The 21,399-nt window shown below is 37.6% G+C and overlaps 1 protein-coding gene across 1 annotated transcript; it reads right to left on the bottom strand.

The window, feature by feature from the left end:
* Positions 1-6,937: 6,937 nt before the first annotated feature.
* Positions 6,938-8,946, bottom strand: LOC132631418 (uncharacterized). The gene is made up of 2 exons (XM_060346994.1): positions 7,696-8,946; positions 6,938-7,600 (listed from the first exon to the last, which is right to left on the bottom strand). Exons 1-2 carry the CDS (start codon positions 8,154-8,156, stop codon positions 7,582-7,584), a joined length of 480 nt encoding a protein of 159 aa, XP_060202977.1. The 5' UTR covers positions 8,157-8,946; the 3' UTR covers positions 6,938-7,581.
* Between the last annotated feature and the right edge of the window lie 12,453 nt (positions 8,947-21,399).

The raw sequence follows: 21,399 nt of genomic DNA, 5'->3' as shown, positions 1-21,399 counted from the left end.
AAGAAGGCTCAAAGATTCAAAATGTGACACATCAGGTGAATCAAGTGGGAAGCAGTCCTTTTATCAGAGATCAATATGATAAGATCTTACACATGCTCAATCAAGGCACTGCCTCTACTTCTACTGCATCAACAAATGTAGCAACTATTGACAAATACATGGCCATGCTAAGCTCCAACAGTCCTGACTGGATCATGGACACATGGAGCTACCGATCATATGGCTTCATACCTTGAATTACTAAACAAAGACACTATAAATGGGACTGCTAATACAAAAAAGATTTACTAGTCCAATGGTGATATATCTCATGTCATACATACAAGCACCAACACAAATTCACAGAGAAGCACTATCTCTAATGTGTTTCACGTGCCTTGGTTCAAATATAATTTACTTTCAGTTTCAAAATTAACCAAAAAATTACAGTGGTTTGTTTCTTTGTTTTCTAGCTTTTGTGTTTTTTAGGATCTCTTCACTAGGAGGGTTGATATTGTGTTGTATCTACAGTTGAATCAACATGCTTATAATGGAAGGAGTATCAGCCTAGCTATTCAGAATTATGAGAGAGTCTACAATGTGGATATAAACTTGTGGCATAAAAGACTTGGACATAGCTCTTCCATAGTCTTGAATAAAAAATTTCCTAGTAGTTTGCAGAATATAAAACAGTCATAGATAGATGTGCACAATATGTTCTTGTGCCAAACAAATTAGACAACCTTTTCAATCTAATAGTATTAGAAGTTTTACATGTCTTGATATGATTCATGTAGATCTTTGGGGACCTTATACAATTTCTACGTTTGATGAAAACAAGTTCTTTCTAACTATCGTGGATGATTTCTCCAGGCTAAGAATTTTTCTACTAAAGCAAAATTCTGATGTATGTGTATGTCCACAACACTGCTTTTATCTCATAAAAACTCATTTCAATAAGACCATTAAAATTATAAGAACTAACAATGGTACAAAATTATAATATGTTTAAACAACTAAGAATAATTCATCAAAACTCCAAAGGTCATTAAATACAATTGATCAATTTTTCCTTTCCCCTACAATTATTTATTTTTTAAATATTGTATCATCCATTTATATGTTGTTACATCTATTTAATTTGGCAAAAGTCATAGATAGCCCCTTAAACTTGGCCACATTTTCTTCTGAGGTACCTAAACCGGGGGTTGTACCTATTGAGTACCTAAACCAATCCAAATTCGATCCCATTGGGTACTTTTTTCACAATAATCAGCAAAATTAAGAGAGTGTATTACACTCTCCATGACGTGGCAACTTTGTCAAATGAAAACGTGACACGTAACGGTGAGGCCCATCATAATAATTAAAAAATAAATTATACACCCCCCCCCCCCCCCCCCCCCAACTACAAAATTGTAAACTTCCGCCACCATCTCCGTCCGGTCAACATCTCCGTCCGACCGCCGCCACCACCGAAAGAAAACACCCATTACTTTCCTCTACCCGTCATTGCCCATCCTTTCTCCACCACCATCTCCATCTTTACCTTCTTCCTCTTTTCACAAAAATAAAACCACCATTTTTTCTCCACCCATAAACCACCTCGTTACCACCTCCGTCACACCACCGACGTTCACACCATTATAACACCACCCCATCGCCACCTTCATCTCCTCCACAAAACAGACCCCTCAACCACCCAACCACCTCACCGCCCTGTTTTTCCGTCCAAACACCACCTTTAAATACCCCACAAAACCCAAAACGAACCCCCTCTGAAAAAATAAAAATCTAAAGCCAATTTATTTCTTTTCTTTTTTAGATGATTATGTTTTTCTTTTAAATCTGATTTTTTTTTATTTTGAATATAATTTTTTTGGTAGAAGAGAGGGAGGGAGAGAGAAAGACAGTGGTGTGGCAAAGGTGGCGGTAGTAGATCTCCATTTTTTCCTGCTACAAGTTGAAGAAAAAAATGGACGGAGGAAGACGAGGAGGAAGAATGGCTGATAGAGAGATAAAGAGGAGGAAACGTACAGATTTTTTTATTTTTTTTTTAAGTTTTTTTTTTAATTATTTAGATTATAGATATTTAGGTGTATAAGTTGGAAAAAAATTATTTTGGACTTGTTTCACGCGCTTCAAGAGATTGGAGAACACTTCTTTTGCCATGTCAGCAAAAAGTATTCAATAGGTACACTTTTTGAACACTGATGGTATTCAATCAGAACAAGTTTAAGTTTAGGTGACCATGAGGAAAATGTGGCAAAGTTTAGGGGGCTATCTATGACTTTTGCCATTTAATTTATTAGACGTAGAAATCTTATGTGATCATTTGATTTCTCTTCCCCGATAATTTTTTTTTTTTTTTGGTAAACCCTTTCTTCCTACTCAATATTATCAATCATTGCTTATTACATTCAAGGTCTTATAATGGATAAAAGAGGACCTATCTTTATGTTTTAGTTGTTTTTAGTGCCTTGATGATGATCAATATTATTGATGAGAACATCTAAGTTGGAGGGTAAGTTTATTTTCTTTTATTCCACCTTTTACAAGTATTCTTGCTTATTCAGCTTACTCTATTAGTTTTTTCTTTTTTCTTTCCAGCATAAGACTGTAGTTCTGTAGCGGTGCTCATTGTAACTGGTCTTTATTCTGTTCTATGGAAAAAAATATGAGTATTACGCGAAGAAAATTTATGAGGCAATATCAAAAAAAGAAAAGAAAAGAAAAGAAATAGCAAGAACAATCAGGTAAAGATCCAAAAGACGTTTGCATATCAGACATTTAATAATCAATTTATCTGTTCTTCAATGATTTCAAACTGCTACGTCTAATTTCTTGTATAATTATTTATTTAATTTATTTGAAATTTTATAATTTCATGTTAAATGCATATTTGGTTTCCTCTGTTAATTTTATACGTTAGTATATGACGTTGAACATTCAATATGACATTTCTATTTCATTCATATTATTGATGTTGTCAAATGTTTACGTAGAAACTTTTGAATCTAACTGGAGAAACTTTTTTTATTTTATATGCATAAACACAAAAAGTAAATTTGTTTTTATTTCGAATAAATTTACATAAAGTAAAGTTTAAATTCACTAATTTCCTAGTGGTAAATCAAAACTCTATCTGTAACTCATTTCTGCAAACTTTCCCCGGACTTCAATGCGTTCGTTTTTCTGTAATGGACTTCTCCTTAAAATCTCAAAAAAATTAAATTTTCCTTTCTAGATCTTTTCCTTTAAATGACTCAATCTTTTTTTGAAAAATACATTTTTTTTTGTGAATTCTGTATCTTTCTCAAACACTTTCCTACTCTAAATTAGTAAAAAATGTTAGCTCAAAAGATGATCTATGTCATACAATAAGTAGATGGAATATTGTTTTCCATCCAAAAGTTAACAGGTCGTCAGGAATTGACCAAAAATTATATCACACTTTTCATTGAAGTGACACCTAAGGTTGTTAAGGCTTCTATATATGGCAAAAATAATTTTCATATTCTTAAAACTGGATTACTTTTACTCTAGCCATCAACAAACATTTTACTACAAAATTCAACAAGCATTTTAAGGGGGATTAAGTTGATTAGCATGAATTTGTTTTCTTTTTAGTATTATTTTTTTTAATAAAAAAGTTAGGTTTTGCAAATATGGTAAATCATACCGTTCAATTACTCGGATGAAAAATTTATAAATGAAGACGGCTGGACTTTTCGTGTCTCGAAATCTTTCTATTTGTCACTAGCAGTTCACAATGTAAAGGCAATTACATAGTCTGACTTTCTACGAGTAGTAATTATGTGCAACAGTAATTGATGCCCATAAAGGATCACGGAATTTTTTTATTATATTTTTATAGGGATTTTAATGCAGTCAAAATTAATAACAAATTATTTTCAAAGGTAAAAATTTAAATGAGAATATGATATACGGTTCCATTCTTACTGTCACTCGTTCATGGCACCTGTTATGCACCAAGGTAGGTTACGACTTACTTATGTATAGACTCTGGTTAGAGAAACGTATGTAGATAGTAGTTGTTGATGGGGAAAGTATGATAGGCCTTCGGGCATGGTTGTGGTGATAAATCCACTGGTTTGGTATGGATGTTGTTATGTGGGCTTGTCACTAAGTTTGTCATACATGGAACTGATTATATTCATCTTGTCTCTTGATATCTCACTTATCTCATGGAAAGGAAGGATAATGTTGACGAATTGAGTCTTGATATGCAATTCATGGCAAGTAACTGTTGAGATTACGATATGTTTTGTTGATTGAGGTTGATATCCTGCATGACATGCATTCCATAGTTCATGTGGTTGATTTGATGTGATTAAGATTGGTAATGATGATAAGTGAGAGAGTGTAGCCTCCGAGGTCTTTGTCGGAGAGCGTAAAAGAGAGATGAGAGCTCGTGATCCTAGGTCTTTACAGGAGCGAGATGAGTGCTCGTGATCCGAGGTCATTTACCTGAGCGAGAGAGTGCTTGTGTCCGAGGTCATTTGCAGGAATAAGTGTACATGGACTTCGCAGGTCCCTCATGAGTCATGGCTTTGAGCCACTGCCCTTAGCATATGTGTACAGATATGGAAAGTTGGCCAGTGCATTGCATTGCATCTACATTGATTCATCTATTTGTGGCCGTTTACTTCAAATTTCATACACTTCATCTGATCTTATATATGCTGAACATTTTTTATGATTGTACTTGATTGCATATCTGTTCTACCAGTTAATTTCTGTCTATTATGTGCGTAAACTAATCGTTATCGGCCTATGATACCTATGAGTATGTGTGCTTGTACTCATACTCTCTTGTTGCACTTTTCTTGAGTGCAGAGTTCGTCGATGGTTCTACTTCCTGACCTCACGAGTAATTCCGAAGCCTTCTTGCTGGAGATTCAGGGTGAGCCCCTGCCATATCCTGCAGCCGGATGTCCTTTCCTTTGTATCTGTATACTTGATTCTTAGATAGTTATCGTCTTGTATTTATGAGACTTGATCTAGTATTCAAACATTGTATTAGTGTTAGTAGCTCTTGTACGAGTTTCAGATTAAATCCTTGGGGTTGTAGTATTTTCTTTCTTCCACACTTACATTATTATATATAACTACTGTGATTTGGTTACTTCTGCTCTTACTTTCGTAATTCTTGATTTAACGACGTGTTATAAGGGAATGGTTTTCCTATCGGGGACATAGTGTGGGTGCCCACATGACTCACGAGTTGGGTCGTGACAAACCACCACTCTGTAGAACTTGCCTTTAAGTTTCTGTTGCAACTTCTTTTCATATAAGACTCCGGAGGCGAGCTTCCATTTCATCCACCCTGCCCCAATACAGTGTACGAAATCAACGTTAATCTCCTAATTTCCATGGATAATGGACCCAAGATATTTAAAATTTCTTCACTTTTAGATGATTTGTGTCTCAAGCCTCACTTCCACGCCTTCCTCATGCGCTACGTCACTGAACTTGCACTTCATGCATTCCATCTTGGTTCTGCTCAACTTGAACCCTTTGGACTCCAAGGTCTGTCTCCAAACCTCCAGCTTAGCATTAACTCCACTGCGGGTCTCTTCAATCAAAACTATGTCGTCCACATATAACATACACCATGACACGTCACCTTGAATTTTTTGCGCCAGTTCATCCATCACCAAGACAAATAAAACTGGGCTAAGAGCTATTCCCTGATGCAACCCCATCACAACTGAAAGGTGTTCCGAGTCTCCTTTCACTGCCTTTACCTGGTTCTTCGCCCATCATACATGTCCTTGATAGCCCTCGTATACGCCACTGGTACACCTTTAACCTCCAAGCATTTCATAGAACTTTCATTAGGACTTTTGTCATATGCCTTTTCTAGGTCGATGAACGTAGAGATCCTCCTTCCTCTCCTTGTATTTCTCCACCAGTCTCCTAATAAGATCGATGAATTTTGTAGTTGAGTGTTCTGGCATGAATCAGAATTGGTTCTCGGAAATAGACACGCCCTTCCTCACTCGCAACTCCACCACCCTCTCCCGCACTTTCATTGTGAGGCTTATCAGCTTGATACCCCTATAGTTGTTGCAACTCTGAATGTCACATTTGTTCTTGTATAACAGAACCATTGTACTCTTCCTCTATTCTTCGAGTATTTTTGCCGTCTTAAAAACAATATTAGACAGTCTCGTCAGTTACGCCAGACCTACCCCAATGAATACAAATATATGATGAAAATAATAGTACCGCAGTGAAATAGTGTTTCATGATATGTAGTCATGGTTCTTTTTGAACATCAATTAAGACCTCATGAGAAAGAGGGAAAAGAAAATTAGCAAACCGTTTGAGTGCAAATTTAAGCAATTATGGAAATGGCCAGTGGAGGACTTTTCATATTTAGAAAAATGATACATATATATTTATATATAGACACTAAGAAACTCATTTTATCTTTTTTTTTTTTGGATGTTTAATCTCTAAATTTTTTGTTAATCTTTTTGCTTTCCTTATAATTAATGTATTTGTATTAATTTTTTTCATAAAGTCAATTAACCTTCCCTCTCCCCACCTCTAAAGATCACTAACTCCTAAAAAACTCCTTATACAACTGTTCAACATTTCATCTTCTCCTGTATTATATACATATTAAAGTATTTATTTATGAACTCTTTTATGGTATTTACTTTTCCAGAATTAATCGTGGAGGAGGAGCCACTACTTCAAACATCTTTAGCTATTTGTGTCATGGAGAAATATTTTTTGTCTCTCATCAGGTGCCTCCTTTTGTTGTGGTTATCTCGACGCTTTTCATATACCCTTTCTTTTATTTGTTTTCGCGTTGAAGTATTAATATTTTATAGGATACTAATAGTGATATTTTGTATCATAATTTCATCACTACAATTTGAGATGACTATTTTTCAGTTGTTTTGCTATTTTACAATTTTTTTTTTTGAGTAAAGGCCACCATTAAGGTGGAATTTTATTGATAAAGAAAATATGTACACATCAATCCAGAGGAGATTAATCCAGCTAAAAACAAAGAACAGAAAATAAGGATCAATCCAACAAGATTGATCCAAATAAAGAAAATAACAGAAAACAAAGGAAAATCTAGTGGAATATGGCCAGCAGAAGTAGACATCAACAGATTTTCATCAACTAGAATCCAAGAGCCTTGGCTTGATAACTTCTATCACACCTTCAAAGTCTCACAGGTGGAAAGTATCAAGTCATATGAATCATTCTTCAGGCAAGCTTGAAAGTAGTTGTATATTTCTGTATATATCACCTTTTGCATGAAAACCAAGCCACTATCTTGCTTGATCCATAACCAGTACATTCTGCTACATATATCATGAACATCATAACATTTATATTAAGGAATGAGCATGACAAGCACACTAATACCACCCTAATACATATGCTGCAATAGCTCATATTCTGTTGAAATTCTATACTTAGCAATGGCTTATACTTCTGGAATCGTGGACTTCAATCTGGTGCTTTGTCTTGTATAGTTCTTACTCTCAAGTTATTCCTATTTTTTCCAAATTCAGAATCTTCTTAGCTTGACTTGGTAGCTCCTGAAAATTATGAAACTGAACTGTACCTGCAAAATAAAAAACAAAGTTAGTTAAAAAGTCTGCAAGTCCATTTCCTTCTCTATGTTTATGCACCACAATCACTCTTTGATCTTCCATCAACCTTTTGATATCATCCACCAACATTGAAATGCTCCAAGGGATCTTCCATTCAACATTGATAATCATCTTCATGGTCATGGAATCAGTCTCTATAGTCAATGGAAAGAGTTGCTTATCCACACAGTACATCAATCCCATTCTAATAGCCTCAACAACTATATTTGAGCTATCAACTAGAGTTTTAGCAGCTGCATACACCAAATCACCATTTTCATTTCTGATGCAAAATGCAGCAGAACTTGGTCCTGGATTTCCGTTAGCAGCTCCATCAGTATTACACTTGTAGACTCCAGATGCAGGTCTCATCCATTTAATAACTTTGCAGATAACAGTTGGCTTATACCCTTCAAAAAACGGAGTAATCTGATGCCATCTAGATGGAATATTCAGCCCAGGAAACTGAACTTTACATAACATGTAAATGTTCATATGTATTTCATATATCACTCTATTCAGATTCATATTACCACATGTAGCTTATTGTTTCTCCACTTCCATATTTGCCATACAATGAAAGCAGGAACTGCTTTGTATATCATCTTCAATTTGTAATGGCATTTTGCTTCCCACCAACTTCTAATAGCATGTTTCACCTGAATACAATTCATGCTCAATCCAGCCCCTGCATTAAAGACTCTCCATACCTTGGTAGCAAAATCTCCACACAGAAACAGATGGTTAATAGTCTCATTTTGAGCAGTATAGCAGCAACAACATTTTGAAACTATAGGAATGCCAATCCTTGCCACCACTTCATCAATTGACACTTTAAACTTCCACAATCTCCACAAGAAGAATGAAATTTTAAAGCACACCTTTAATCCACATATTCTGAAATGGCACTGTTACATTAGCTTTTTGTCTTAACAGCTCCGATGCACTACTTACTGTAAACCTTCCTGTACTTGTCATCATCTACTAAGATCTGTCCCATTCATTTGATGCATATTTAATATCAATTTCATGTGTTATATGCTGCACTATATCTTTAGGAAACAGCTGCATGAGTTTGTTAATATCCCATCTTCCATTTGAAATAAGCTCAGAAACATCTTCAGCATGATCATTGATATGCCAGGTCTGGGGAACCACATAGTTGAGAGCACCTGACTTAGTCCAATTATCAACCTAGATGTTTGAACTTCCAATCTTTGGTACCCGCTAGATTTCCTGCTCAATACTTTCCCTTGCTTCCAACATCATCTTCCAAACTTGTGAGCCTCCTTTCCATTGAACCACCTGAGGAATCTGCTTCTTACAATATTTGTTCCATATGAAATTAGCCCAAAGTGAACTAGTGGTTCTGACCTTCCACCAAAGTTTAACACATAAGGCTTTGGACATGTCATAAATAGACCTGAATCCTAATCCTCCTTCATTTTTGGGAAAGCACATGTTAAGCCAAGATGACCAGTGTCTGCTTCTTCCTTCCTCCTTATTATTCCAAAAGAACTTTGCAAAGATCTTGTGTAGTTCTTTTATAACACATTTAGGAGGCCTTATAGCAGATAGAACATGAATTGGAATAATTTGAAGAACACTTGTGATCAAAACTGCTTTTCCACCATAAGACAGTAACTTTCCTTTCCAAGTTTGCAACTTGTCTTTGACTTTCTTCAATAATTCAGTATAGTCCACTTTCCTTTTCCTGGCATGATTAATTGGTACTCTAAGATATGTAAAAGGAAATTGCCCTCTCACAAATCCTGTTACTGCTTCAACTTGTTGACTCAGCTCATTTCAAACTTTGCTGAACATATAAAAAGAACTTTTCCTCTTGTTTATCAGCTGTCCAGATATCTTTTCATATTCTTGAAGAGTATCCATGATCATATGTAAAGAGTAGTTGTCTGCAGCTGAAAAGATGATCGTATCATCTGCATATGCCAGATGATTCAACTCAGCACTCCGCTTTGGCATCCCATAACCAACAAAACCAGGCTGATCAAACAAAAAGTTTAAGTCTCTTGAAAGAACTTCTGCAGCTATGATGAAAAGAGTAGGAGAGAGTGGATCACCCTGCTTGACACCCCTTGTAGAGTGAAAGAAACAATGTGCCTGACCATTTAAAAGCACAGAGTACCAATTATTTGCCAACAATCTCCATATAAGATCAATGAAATTTCCAGAAAATCCTATCTTCTTCATCACCTTGCAGAGATATAACCACGAGACCCTGTCATATGCTTTTGTCATATCCAGCTTAATCACTACATTTGCTGGTTTTCCTCTCTTCCTTATGTCAGTTACAATCTCTTGTGTCAGCAATACATTTTTCAATAATATTCTTGCCCTTGACAAAACCTGATTGATTTGGAGATATCACCCTTGTAAGTAATCTGTCCAATCTAGCATGAACTACTCTAGCTATGACCTTATTAATAAAGTTGCTAAGACTTATAGGTCTCATATCAGAGAAAGACTCATATCAGAGAAAGACTCAACAACATTCTTCTTTGGCAGCAATACTAGATTAGTGTGAGTGATTGACTTGGGAAGAGTCTGACCATCAAAGAAAGCTTTAACAACACAAAATACATCAGCCTTGATCCCGACACTTCTGATAAAAGATCCCAGAAAAGCCATCAGGGCCACAAGTACTATCTCTATTTAATTCAAACACTGCCTTCTGTACTTCCTCTGTAGTAGGTTGTTCAGCAAGTAACATATTGTCCTCCTCTCTAATTAGTTCAGGAATATGATTAAGAATTGGAGAATCTTCACTAACCTCCTCATGAGTAAATTGCTTATGAAAAAAGTTAACAGCTTCACTAGCAACTCTATCAACATCCTCTAACCAAGTTCCATCAGCATCTTGAATCCTCTTGATCTGGATTCTTTTCTTTCTTCCTTTTACCAGACTATGGAAAAATCTTGTATTTTAATCACCTTCTGAGAAACAGTCCATCCCAGTTTTTGCCTCCAGAATTCTTCCTCATAGTAAAGATACAGTTTAAGTTCAGCTTGAGCTTTTTGCATCACTATTCTATTTTCTTCAGAAGGGTTCTTCTCAAACAACTGCTCTTTCATATTCACTATATCTTCTCTGATCACTAGTTGCATAAAAATATCACCAAAAGTAACCTTATTCCATTTACTTAAAGCAACTTTCAATTTCTTCCTTTTGAGCTTAAAGGAAAGAAAAACATCATAGATAAGTCTGCTTCCCATTGCTGCTTAATAAAATCAAGAAAAGTATCATGCTCCACCCAGAATTTAATAAATTGGAATGGTTTGATAAAATTCTCCACTTGATCTCCACAAGATAAAAGTAATGGTGCATGATCAGAACCAGTCCTTGACAAATGCCCCACTTCAAGATGTCCAAACCAATTCTGGAATGAATCATTATGCACAATCCTATCCAACCTCTTGAAAATGCAGTCATTAGCAGCCCTACCATTCCACCAAGTGAGAGGACTCCCTTTAAAAGGCATCTCATGCAACTCACAAGAATTCAGACAAAAGGCAAAATGTTCAGATTCTTGTGGAAATATTAGTCAACCTCCTATTTTTTCTTCTTCATTCAATATAACATTGAAATCTCCACCAATCAGCCAAGGAGATAGCATGTTACTAGCCAAGAAGTATAAACTATCCCATAACTGCAATCTCTCCACTTCTGAACATTTGGCATAGACCATTGTAACCACTATGTCTCTATTCAATTCTTGAAACTTCAGCTTTACAATAATGGATTGTTCAGTATCCAAAAGAACCTCAGCATCTACATTATGTTGAACAAAAAACCAAATTTTACCATTACAGTTGAAATTAGCATAAGGCATTCCAAGTCTCCTTCTATATTTCTAAATCTGTCTCTGATGCTGAAAAGGTACCATCAGAGCCACCAAAAAGAACTTATGATGCCTATTTAACATTTGGACTTTATGAAATGCTTGTTGAGAATTCACTGATCTTATGTTCCAAAATAAAGATTTAACAATCATTTAACAGATTTATTAGAGTTATTCCTTGTTGAGTACCTCATTGTTTGTGGAACATAAGAAGAATTTTGCTTTCTTCCTTTTCTTGACCCTTTGCCTTGTGTTTTTGGAGATAATCCTGCTTCTATGCATATCTGTTGAAGATTCATATCAATAGCAGCACCATCAACATTTTCTTTCTTATTATTGACTAAAGTCAAGTTTTCTTTCTCATCATGTAGATTATGTGAAACAACATCATGCAATGCTTTATAGGGGAAAGCCATTTATCAACACTCAGAGGCTGAGTATCCTTGACAGCAGGAATAATAGCCAAAGCTAAATTCCTTTCTTCTGCATCTGCACCTCTCTCAGGATAACAACCAACTAACTGCAAGTTACTACTAGTATTGTCTACATCATCCACATTAGAAATCTCACTTGTCCCCCTTTGATTATCTGCATCAACCTTTAAGCTCATATCACCACCATTGTCATTATTCATGCTAACATTTGCTGATAATACATGAGTAGCCTGTTCCTTCTCCAAAATAGATTCCACTTTGCTATCCTTCTCAGCCTTGTTATCAGGTATAGAGATATTAGCTAAGCACTCTTTTGTGCTATCTACAATCTTGTTATCAGGAATCAAATCTGATCCAATGACAACATCCTCTTCTTTATCCAACACCTCAACTTGCTCTATCCCATTTAGTTCACACTAAGTTGTAACAGCATGATCATCCATCACTTTCAAAGTATCAGTAACAATTTTTGGCTGAGCCTCCAGATCATCAGTTTGCAAGTCTTGCCCCTGAAGTAACTCCTAAAAAGAGTTGACTATATCTTTATGCCCTTCAACACTGATAAGTTCCACCTCTGCAACATTACCATTATCAATTGATACCATTTGATCTTGTGAATCCTCCAAATTGTTCTTCACTTTAACATTTGATTTCTTCTCTGAATCATCCTTCATTAACAACAAATTTTGATTCTGACCACCTTGTCTTCTTTGATCTTCAGAGATAATCAACTCCTGCTCCTGGTATTCATCTGCATTGTTTTCCACCAACTCTACATCAATATCATCACCATTATTCTGATCTTGTAGCACTTCAAACTTGTTTTGGACCATCACATTTGTATTCTTAATCTCAGTTGGGCTGATCTGTAACACCTTTGACTCTGAGTTATTCTGCTCGACACTAGAGAAATCCCTATTATCTTTAATAACATTCCAATTCCCAGGATCTCCAAGTGATTTCCCACTAGCTAATCTCCTAGCATTAAATCTCCTTCTATTCTGATAAAAATAATTCCTTTGAGGTTGTGCATTAAGTAATTTGCCTATTTCTATCTTATCATGTTTCACATCATCAATCACAATAGCCTTACCTTTCTCTATTGAATCATTTTTCACTTTCTCAGGCTCATTCACTACATGCTCATCAAACTTCTCCTTTTCCTCATCAAACACTGCCAGTTCAGGACGAAGTCTCCCGCATTCAACCTCATTATGCCTTTGTAACTTACATTCTTTACAATATTTTGGAAGATAATCATATTGTATCTTCACTTTTTCAACTCGAACCTCCTTAGAATCCTCATCTTCAATTTCCATATTAACATAATCAGGTAGATCTGCCAGTAAGTCCATAAGCACTTTAACTATTGCACAACTTGGTCTTATATGATTAATAGTGGCAAGATCCACATGAAGAGGTATACCAACAACAGATGCAAGTGAAAATAATGCTTCCTTAACAAAGAAAGTAGGCAACAAGTATGGAAAGAGATCCAAGATATAACCTTTGATGTTTCTTGATCAACTTTAAACTTAGAATCATATATCAAAGGTCTCATTTGGTACGAATATCCATCTCTAGATTGTAGGTACTGCACACCTTTAGAACAAAGAGTAACAAAGTCCTCCTTTGTCGAAAGTCTAATAAGCACATGTCTATCACGAAACAATCCAATTGTGCACTTCCCTCTCCCACATTGAGCAGGGATGATAGTTCTTAGTTCCTCCAATGATGGCCATCCATATGAAAAGTTACCAACGACTGCATGCTTCAACTCTTCCAATTGCTCCATCTGATCCACCTCCCTCTCAGTCCATCGCAATACATGAACACCACATGCCCCTCTCTAGAAAACTCTTCCATTTTCTTGATTTTTTTTTTTTTTTTGAATTGCTTTATTTGGTCAAAGAAGACCAAATGTTTTCCTTGGTACACTTTAGCCCCCAAAGCAATGTGGGCATATACTTATGCCACACAACCAACATGGAAATTTTATAAACTTTCAAGACTTTTGTGAAATTCCCATTTTGCCCCTCGATTTTTCTCAATATTACCACAAGCCATTTTGTGAATTTTCATTTTTACCCTTAACCTTTCTCAATATTTCCATGCAATAATATTCATAACTAATTTTTATAACCACTTGCACATTCCAACCCTTTTTAAAAATAGTCCCGTTCTTAACTTTCCACGACGACTTTAGAATTTCCAAACGTACAATATACGGGCTATAACATCTCCCCCCCCTTTAGAACATTCGTCCTCGAATGTTCAACTGACCTTATAGGGTCTTGTACACTTCAGGAGGGGGTTTCTTTCATAGTTGCCCGTTTCTCCATGCCCTTTCCACATAATCGAGCATTTCCGTCCTCATATGGGTCCTTATTCTATCTCATGGGTTTCCTAAGTGCTGGGCCAACTTGTCTTCCTTGGATCATCTCCTTTCTATTACTATTTTGTAACCATATCTCAACAAAAGCCACACCTTTAGATCTTTACCACAACTCCTCCTTAATATTTCCTCTCTTATCTCTCGATACAGGCATACTTGTCTTTGACCTCATGTGTTGGTGCTCATTTCGCTCCTCATCCTTCATTGTAAGCCTAATATGGCCTTCCCCCCTTTAAGGGGCTTCTCATATGCCAACGGTTCTTTTTTTCGACTATGTGCACAACATAGCAAAATTCCGTATCATGAGTTTTCCTTTCATTTTCCGTCGATACCCTCACATATGAGATATCATACATGTTCATATACATATACACATATAATTAGTATCAACCCGCAAAATACTTTCAAACGCTATTCAAGCCTATCCAAATTCCAAAACTGCACTGCGCTTTCTATCTTTTTCCTAGTCTAGCCTGTCGCGTGCCACATGGCTTTTTACATTCTCCAACCATTCCGTATACTCCAATTTCACTCAGGTTGTTCTAGTTTTCCATTTGTCTCTGATAGCTAAATCTTTGGAATTTCCTGCATACTTCCCAGGGGGTCACCCATCCTGAAATTGCTCCCACCTGAGCACGCTTAACCTCAAAACCTTGGTGGAATTTGGCGCCTTAACGCTGATATAATCACGTCCACTTCCTCGTATGTCCTTTACTACGTAATCTGGAGCAAGTCAAGGTTTTACAGATTCTGAGACACATTCGTAACACGTCCTTTCTTGTGAAATTACTATTTTACCCACTTCGGTCTTCCATACCACCTTTACAAATTCTTATCATTCGAAATCTGTACGCAGCAAATATCAACAATGCCTTACAGAGCATATGGCTATATATCACATCCTAGCCGCCCACAGCTTTCTATTTCAGGTAACAGAACGAATATCTCCAGACTTGCCATTGTGACCTCTCCATATCATTTCCCATCTTCTTCCATAGTATGTAAGGCTTGCATATAAGGGATCTCATGTCCTATGACTTGGCTCTATCGCACGATCTATGACAGAAAGAAGGTCAACAATCCCTAGATGCCCCGTAGCCTCCTGTTTATAAATGTGGCACGCTTCACACCATAAACAGGACTCTACCGGACACGACTTTGCAGACAACCCTTAGACCGACCTGCTCTGATACCACTTTGTCACACCCCGACCTTACTAGGGTGTGATGGGCACCCGACCCTTACTTAGGGCCGAGCGAACCCTCAGACTCTTGTTGCACATAAAGTTACGTCAAACTTTTAAATCAAATCAGATAAAATACATAGTAATTTTTTTTTCTTTCTTTCAGAAATGTTCTTTCTCGAAGCTTCCAAGCGAACAAATCTATAGTCATACAAAATTCAATACATAACACAGACCGACATATCGGCTGACGGAGCCGCTTACAGACTGACATACTATACCCACGACGCTGTCTGCAAAGTCTTTAATACCATACAGAAACCATAACACATATACCATACCCTGACTTGGCAGTCCTCCAGGAGCAAATGGTGTTCGCCACCACTGCTGAAATATCTTCTATAGTGTCCTCATCTCGTCTGGGAGTACCTGCGCGGCATGAAACGCAGCCCCCAAAGAACCGGGGGTCTGTACGGAATATGTACTGAGTGTGTAAGACATAGAATACAGAAAGCAGAACCATAATTGAAACAAACAGTACCAGGGTGAGCATATTATCCAGATTACCAAATTACTTGCTTCTCAGACATAGTTCATACAGACCAATACCGACCATACAGACCGACACAGACCATACCGACCAATACAGATCATAAAGACCGTACAAATCACACAAAGCATAACAAAATCATGCAGAGCATACAGAATGCCGACATACTTACTTTCCAGACACAGATCGCACATACCGACACCAGATGTCAGAAGGTGTGTGGCACGTACAGAACGCACAGATAAGGTCATACGTCAGACGGAGTACAGAACGTACTGAATACTCAGATGATGTCATATATCGGACGGTATACAGAACGTACGGATTACTCAGATGATGTCATATATCGGACGGAATACAGAACGTACGGATTACTCAGATGATGTCATATATCGGACGGAATACAGAACGTACGGATTACTCAGATGATGTCATATATCGGACGGAATACAGAACGTACAGATGATGTCATATACCGGACGGAATGCAGAACATACTGAATACTCAGAGGATGTCAGAACATACAGAACACTCAGACGATGTCAGAACATACAGAATACTCAGAATCGTATGTCACATATGCGTATAACAGAACCCGGCCCTGTGATAAGGGACGCGGTAAACAGAATCATCATATATTAATTTCATGTATCATGTATGCATATATCAGAACCCGACCCTCCAGTGAAGGGTGCGGTAACAGAGCCCGGCCCTCTAGTACGGGACGCGGTGAACAGACAGATCATATGCCATCCTGGCCACCACCCCATATCATTATATCATCATACCATATAACAGAGCCCGGCCCGCCTATGAGGGACGCGGTGAACAATGCAGGGGAATGCGCACGATAACAGAACCTGGCCCGGGACGCAGTGAATCATATCGTAGCGGACACACGAGGACATAGCAGAACCTGGCCCGGGACGCAGTGAAAGATACATTGAGTCATGCACAAGCAGAGTCGTGAGAAACCACATGCATAGACATCAAGACTCAACAGACCAGTGTACTTACCGATACCTGGAGGCTCGGAACAGATTTCAGGTCAATCCGGCGTAGTATGAGGAAGTTACGAGCGTTTGAAGGACAGAGCGCTTTATCAGCGTTTCAGAAGCCTTTTTCGGAGAATCAGAGTCATAGTCATATCAGGCACCTTCGGATGTCCTTACGAATCAGATCAAATAGAGATTTTGGAACCATACTTAAGTATACGAAAATTATGGACGTCTTGATACAGAAACCTCTTCGAACATTTCAGAGCGATCTGAGATCGTATACGGAAGTTAGGGACATTAAATCTTACAGAAGTTCTCGCACCAGAATAAACCTATCAGAATGCTCTTACCAGGATACTGATTTCGGAATTCTCATATCAGGATACTCATATCGGAATACTTATATCAACATACTTACATCAGAATACTTATATCAAAATACTCATATCGAAACACTTATATCAGAAGACTGATATCAAAATGCTTATATCAAGACACTTATATCAAAATACTTATATCAGAATACTTATATCAAAATACGTATATCAGAATACTTGTACCAAAATACTTATATCAAAATACTTATATCAAATACTTATATCAAGGGATGAACTAGGATCACAAACTCAGGTCAAGAAGTGAATTAGAATCATAATCAGACTCAGAATCACAGAACAGAGTTACCCCAAGGCAGCATATCACATTATACCTTACTTGGCTCTAGGACATGCCAAAGAAAGAAAGGGTAAGCCTTACATACCTGTGCCGCGACCAACTAGTTACGCTTGTTCATCCAACTTGTCAATCTACATTCAAAAGGATTCATCCATTCATTAGATTCGTTGTCACATACTTGCCTTAACCTTTCAAACACGTTTGCTTATATTCTGCCGGAATTTCGGCAGCATCTCCCCTGTAAATATACCAACCCCGAGAATATGGCTCGGCCCAATTCAACAACAACCCAACCAACAACCAAGCTACAACATCAATAAGAGGTTCAAAACACATTCTAACATTAGTGACCCTTTTCTATACAATTCGACGACATTCCACTTTCATTTAAATCAACCGCATGCAATCAAACCAACATCCATCTTCATGCATTCAAGTACTAATCAAAACTATTTAAACAAGATTCAAGAACTCCTCGGACAAATCACAAAATATTCAAACAACCCAACAATGCACCATGGAACCCGAAATCTTCCAACTTCCATAGGAACCATCACAACACATTTCTTTCTTCAAAATTCACAATCTACACCAATTTTCCATGGCTAGGGCCGAACCCTCACCTTTCCATTCTCTTCATCTTTTTTTTTTTTGTTTTTTTCTCCTCCTCTTGTCTTGAATTAAAAGAAGACTCATTTATATATATACATATATTTTCAAGCATGTGAGGGGCACATGCCCCTCTCTAGAAAATTCTTCCATTTTCTTGATTTTTTTTTTTTTTTTGAATTGCTTTATTTGGTCAAAGAAGACCAAATGTTTTCCTTGGTACACTTTAGCCCCCAAAGCAATGTGGGCATATACTTATGCCACACAACCAACATGGAAATTTTATAAACTTTCAAGACTTTTGTGAAATTCCCATTTTTCCCCTCGATTTTTCTCAATATTACCACAAGCCATTTTGTGAATTTTCATTTTTACCCTTAATCTTTCTCAATATTTCCATGCAATAATATTCATAACTAATTTTTATAACCACTTGCACATTCCAACCCTTTTTAAAAATAGTCCCGTTCTTAACTTTCCACGACGACTTTAGAATTTCCAAACGTACAATATACGGGCTATAACAACTTGGGTCCCTAAACCCTCTTGAAAAGACGTCCAGAAATTAGCTGTAAACTGAGTCCCTCTGTCAGCGATCATAGATACTGGAATCCCATGAAGTCGCACTATCTCTTTAAGATAAAGCTTTGCATAATCTTCCGCCACATAAGTCGTTCTGACTGGTAAGAAATGAGCCGATTTTGTGAGTCTATCAACAATCACCCATATGGAATCATGCTTACGTCGAGAACGGGGTAAGCCTGTAATGAAATCCATGTTAATCACTTCCCACTTCCAAGTTGGGATTTCTATAGCTTGCTATAATCCGCTCGGCTTTTGGTGCTCGATTTTCACTTGTTGGCAATTAGGACATTGAGCTACAAATTTCGCTACATCTTTCTTCATCCCATTCCACAAATATATAGACTTAAGGTCATGATACATCTTCGTCGCTCCCGGGTGAACAGAATAACGGGAACAATGAGCTACTCTCAAAATCTGGTGGCGTAAACCTGCCACATCGGGAACACATAGCTTGCCTCGACATCGAAGAACTCCGTCTCCTGAAATATCAAATGGTGACCCCTCTTTATGAGGGAGCATATCTCTGTAATGCATTAGTATGGAATCCTCATATTGTCGCTCTTTCACTTCTACCACTAGTGACAAGACTGCTGAATTCCAAATTGTAGTTCCCCTGCTACCCGAGTCCATCACTCGGACTCCTAGGCTAGCTAACTGCTGGAGCTCACGAGTCATCTCTCTCTTTTCTTGTTGCACTTCACATAAATTTCCCATAGATCTGTGGCTAAGAGCATCAGCCACAACATTTGCCCTTTCGGGGTGATACAAGATATCAACATCATAATCTTTTAGCAATTCCAACCACCGTCGTTGCCGCAAATTCAACTCTTTATGCTTGAAGATGTATTGAAGACTCTTATGATCCGTATAGATATCTACATGGACACCATATAAATAATGTCTCCATATCTTTAATGCATGGACCACTGCATCCAATTCCAAATCATGGGTCGGATAATTCCATTCATGTTTCCGTAATTGCCTTGAAGCATATGCAATCACCTTGCCATGTTGCATCAATACACAGCCTAGCCCGACGCCTGAAGCATCGCAATATACAACATACCCTTCCAATCCCTCTGGAAGTGTCAAGACTGGGGCAAAGGTCAGTCCATCTTTCAACTTTTGGAAACTGCGTTCACAAGCATCTGTCCATTGAAACTTTGCTGATTTCTGGGTCAACTTTATGAGTGGTGCTGAAATAGAAGAGAAATCTTCAACAAACCTCCTGTAATAACCCGCCAAGCCCAGAAAGCTACGAGCCTCTGTAGGAGTCGTGGGCCTTGGCCACGTCTTCACATCCTCAATCTTTTGACTATCCACTCGAATGCCATCAGCTGCAACAATATGCCCTAGAAATGTTACTGAGTTCAACCAAAACTCGCATTTAGAAAATTTTGCAAACAACTCTCGAGTTCGAAGAACTCCAAGGACAATACGCAGATGATCCGCATGTTCTGCCTTTGATCTAGAATACACAAAGATATCATCGATGAATACAATCACGAACATATCTAAAAAGGGCCTGAACACATTGTTAATCAAATCCATAAACACTGCTGGCGCATTAGTTAGCCCAAATGACATTACACGGAACTCAAAATGGCCATATCTTGTTCTGAAGGCTGTATTAGGGATATCTTTCTCCCTAACTCTCACTTGGTGATACCCGGACCTCAAATCGATCTTTGAAAACCATTTGGCACCTTGAAATTGATCAAATAAATCATCGATCCTCGGAAGAGGATATTTGTTCTTAATCGTTACCTTATTCAATTTGCGATAATCGATGCACATTCTCAAGGAGCCATCTTTCTTTCGGACAAACAAAACGGGTGCTCCCCACGGGGATGAACTAGGCCTAATAAAGTCTTTTTCAAGCAAGTCTTTCAATTGCTCCTTCAATTCTTTCAATTCTGCGGGGGCCATTCTATAAGGAAGAATAGATATAGGCTTAGTGTCTGGCAACACATGAATAGCAAAATCAATCTCCTGCTCGGGAAGAAGGCCTGGGATCTCTTCCGGGAATACATCCGGAAATTCCTTCACTACCGGAACTGACTGAAGAGTCGGCGACTCGGCTTCTACATCTTGAACTCGCACTAAATGATAAATGCACCCCTTCGTTATCATTTTCCTTGCCTTTAGATGGGAAATAAACCTACCTTTTGGTGATGCAGTATTCCCTTTCCATTCTAAGACTGGTTCTCCCGGAAATTGGAAACGAACCATTTTCATTCGGCAATCGACATTGGCATAATAAGAAGCCAACCAATCCATGCCCATAATGACATCAAAATCTACTATCTTTAGTTCATGCAAGTCAACTATAGTACGACGGTCACATATCACAACTACACAATTTCTATACACTCAGCTAGCTATTACCGATTCACCCACGGGTGTAGACACCTCGAAAGGTTCAATTGACTCCGGTTCGACTCCGAATCGACCTGCAATAAAAGGAGTAACATAGGAC

This window comes from Lycium barbarum, chromosome 3 (genome assembly GCF_019175385.1).
Source record: "Lycium barbarum isolate Lr01 chromosome 3, ASM1917538v2, whole genome shotgun sequence".
Taxonomy (NCBI): domain Eukaryota; kingdom Viridiplantae; phylum Streptophyta; class Magnoliopsida; order Solanales; family Solanaceae; genus Lycium; species Lycium barbarum.
The sequence above is the reverse complement of the archived record's forward strand: the minus strand, read 5'-3'. Positions and strand labels throughout refer to the sequence as shown.